The sequence below is a fragment of the Chaetura pelagica genome, unplaced genomic scaffold (assembly GCF_000747805.2).
Source record: "Chaetura pelagica isolate M959 unplaced genomic scaffold, ChaPel_1.0 scaffold166, whole genome shotgun sequence".
Classification (NCBI taxonomy): domain Eukaryota; kingdom Metazoa; phylum Chordata; class Aves; order Apodiformes; family Apodidae; genus Chaetura; species Chaetura pelagica.
The window spans coordinates 1,767,141-1,769,296 of record NW_009953758.1 but is presented as its reverse complement, the minus strand read 5'-3'; the positions used below and the strand labels follow the sequence as shown (position 1 = coordinate 1,769,296).

General features: G+C 44.2%; 1 protein-coding gene across 1 annotated transcript in view; it reads right to left on the bottom strand.

Moving 5' to 3' along the window:
- Positions 1-1,162: 1,162 nt before the first annotated feature.
- The window catches only part of LOC104391493 (zinc finger protein 503-like), a 9,120-nt gene continuing 8,126 nt past the window's right edge, over positions 1,163-2,156 (bottom strand). Inside the window, exon 5 of the mRNA XM_010000807.1 lies at positions 1,163-2,149. Within this exon, the coding sequence (XP_009999109.1) occupies positions 1,808-2,149 (342 nt within the window). The 3' untranslated portion in view covers positions 1,163-1,807. The remainder of the gene's footprint in view (positions 2,150-2,156) is intronic.

Genomic DNA, 2,156 nt, shown 5'->3' with positions numbered 1-2,156 from the left:
GTGATTTGTCAACCAAAGTTGCCGCTTGCAACTTTTCCCCTTGCCAGCGCGTCGCGCAGGGGCCGGGACAAGGGCAGCCCGCAGCGGGGGGAGAGAGGCTGTGCGAGGGGACAGCAGGTCCTCGGCTCCGCCTGAGCCGCTCCTTGCAGGCGCCTGGCAGACCTCATGAGCAAAGGCATTGCCTTTACGGGCTTGGGTATGGATTGCCCGTCTATCCTGGCGGCAACGGTTGGTTCCGCAGTTTCGGTAGCTGCTCTGTCTTTTCCATAGCAGCCCCCGCTCCTACCTGAGTGCAGGACGACGAGCCCGGGCTGGGCGGCGGCCCCGGGCGCTGGGAAGCCCGGGCTGGGCAGGCACAGACGCGGCGCAGGAAGGCGCAGCACTTTTCGGCATCATGTCGAGTTTGGCCCCGCACTTCAGCAAAGAACAGCCTCGGACCAAATAGTGGATGGACTTCTTTTCCCCCCTTCCCTTCATTTTTAAAAGAAAAGGAATTCTCACAGCAGACCGATTTTTTTTTTTCTTTTTCTTTTTTTTTTTTTTTTTAACGTGATGATCCCTTGTGCTGCGGGACGAAATGAAGAAATAAATTGAAAATAACTGCATGAGATCAGACAGCGCTTTCCAAATTGCTTCTGAAATTCTCTTTTGGAAAAAGAGACGAATAGTTATGCATTACACTGTAAAAAAAGCTTCACATAATCTTCTTACTCTTTACAAATAAGTTCTTCCTTCTATTCTTTCTAAAGAAAGAACATGGTCTGTAATGGAAACTCAGTTTCAAAAAACAGATTTGCACAGTAAAAACGTTGTTGTTAGTTTGTTGGGGATTTTTTTTTGTTTTGTTATTTTTTTTAAAGGTAGTCTTCCTTAGGAAAGTGAGAGATTTAACTCATTCTCAGTTTTCCTATTTCATGCCTACAAACTACTGAAGGGAAAAAGTACTCCTATCCGATTTTTAATTATTATTTCTTTTTAAAGAGCCCTGTGGTCACAATTTAAAAAAAAATGTGGTTTTGTTTGTTGTTTAGGGGTTTTTTTAAATTTTTAAATAAAATTGAATAAATGCTTAAGGAGAAATTAGCAATTGCCTCCATCCAAGACCTACTCCGGTTTTATAACAGAATCAAAGTGTATTAAAAAAAAAAGTATAACCTTTTAATACATCAAATATACGGAATTTTAATCTTTAAAGCGATACATTGTCTATTTTAGTACATGACGTAAACCTTACTTAACCCTTTTTACAGGGTGGACTTAAAAATTAAAAATAGTTAAGTGTTCCTTTTAAAGAACAAAATAAGGCAAATGAGGTTTTTGGAATAGAATTGTTTTTGTTTTTCTTCCAGAATACATACAAAAAAATACCAATTCTCTTTCAAGGGTATACACCTTAAAAATAATTGCAATTTGAAATTATAACTGACAAATTGCGAGTTGTTTTTTAGTAACAAACATGCATGTAAATTTTTTTTGTTTCAATGAGACATTAAATAAGAACGTACAATACAATCATAGCAATTTTAAAGTAACATTAAAGAGAAGACCTCTATCTTTTTATTTATATTCTACAACGGGTGTCCACTTTTCCCTATGGAGCTCAGTTAAGTAATGCACTTTATGATTCGTTGTCCCGCTTGAAGCTAACATAAATAAATACAGTGCCCATGGATCCAGTCCTCAAATGAACACTATTTTGTAAAAAGTCAGATTTTTTTTTTTTTCTTTCCAACTTTTATAAAGTTTTGCAGGGCTTCCTTCCCTCACCGCTAAACTGTGTTGTGTGTCAAAGCCCCGCTTCCTGCGCTCACTGGTACCCCAGTGCCGAAGCTGTGGTGAGTCTCTGCCCATAGAGTGCGTAAGGGGAGTAGTAGGGTCCGGTGGCAGCGGGCACGGGCACGGGGGCCCCGGGGGTGGGCAGGGGGCTCTTGGAGTAGGGGTGGTAGCGGCTGCCGAGTCCCAGGGCGTGGTGCGGGCTGCGCAGGGCCAGTGTGCCCGGGCTGCCCGGGGCGCCCGTTGTGGGGATGTGCATGTGGCACGCCATGGCCGCGGCCGCCGCGCTGGCCAGCGAGGAGGAGCTGGGGTAGGTGGAGAGGAGTTTATCGGTGCCCGGGAAGGCAGGATGGGTCCGCAAGTGGCTAAGGAGGTCCTCCGAG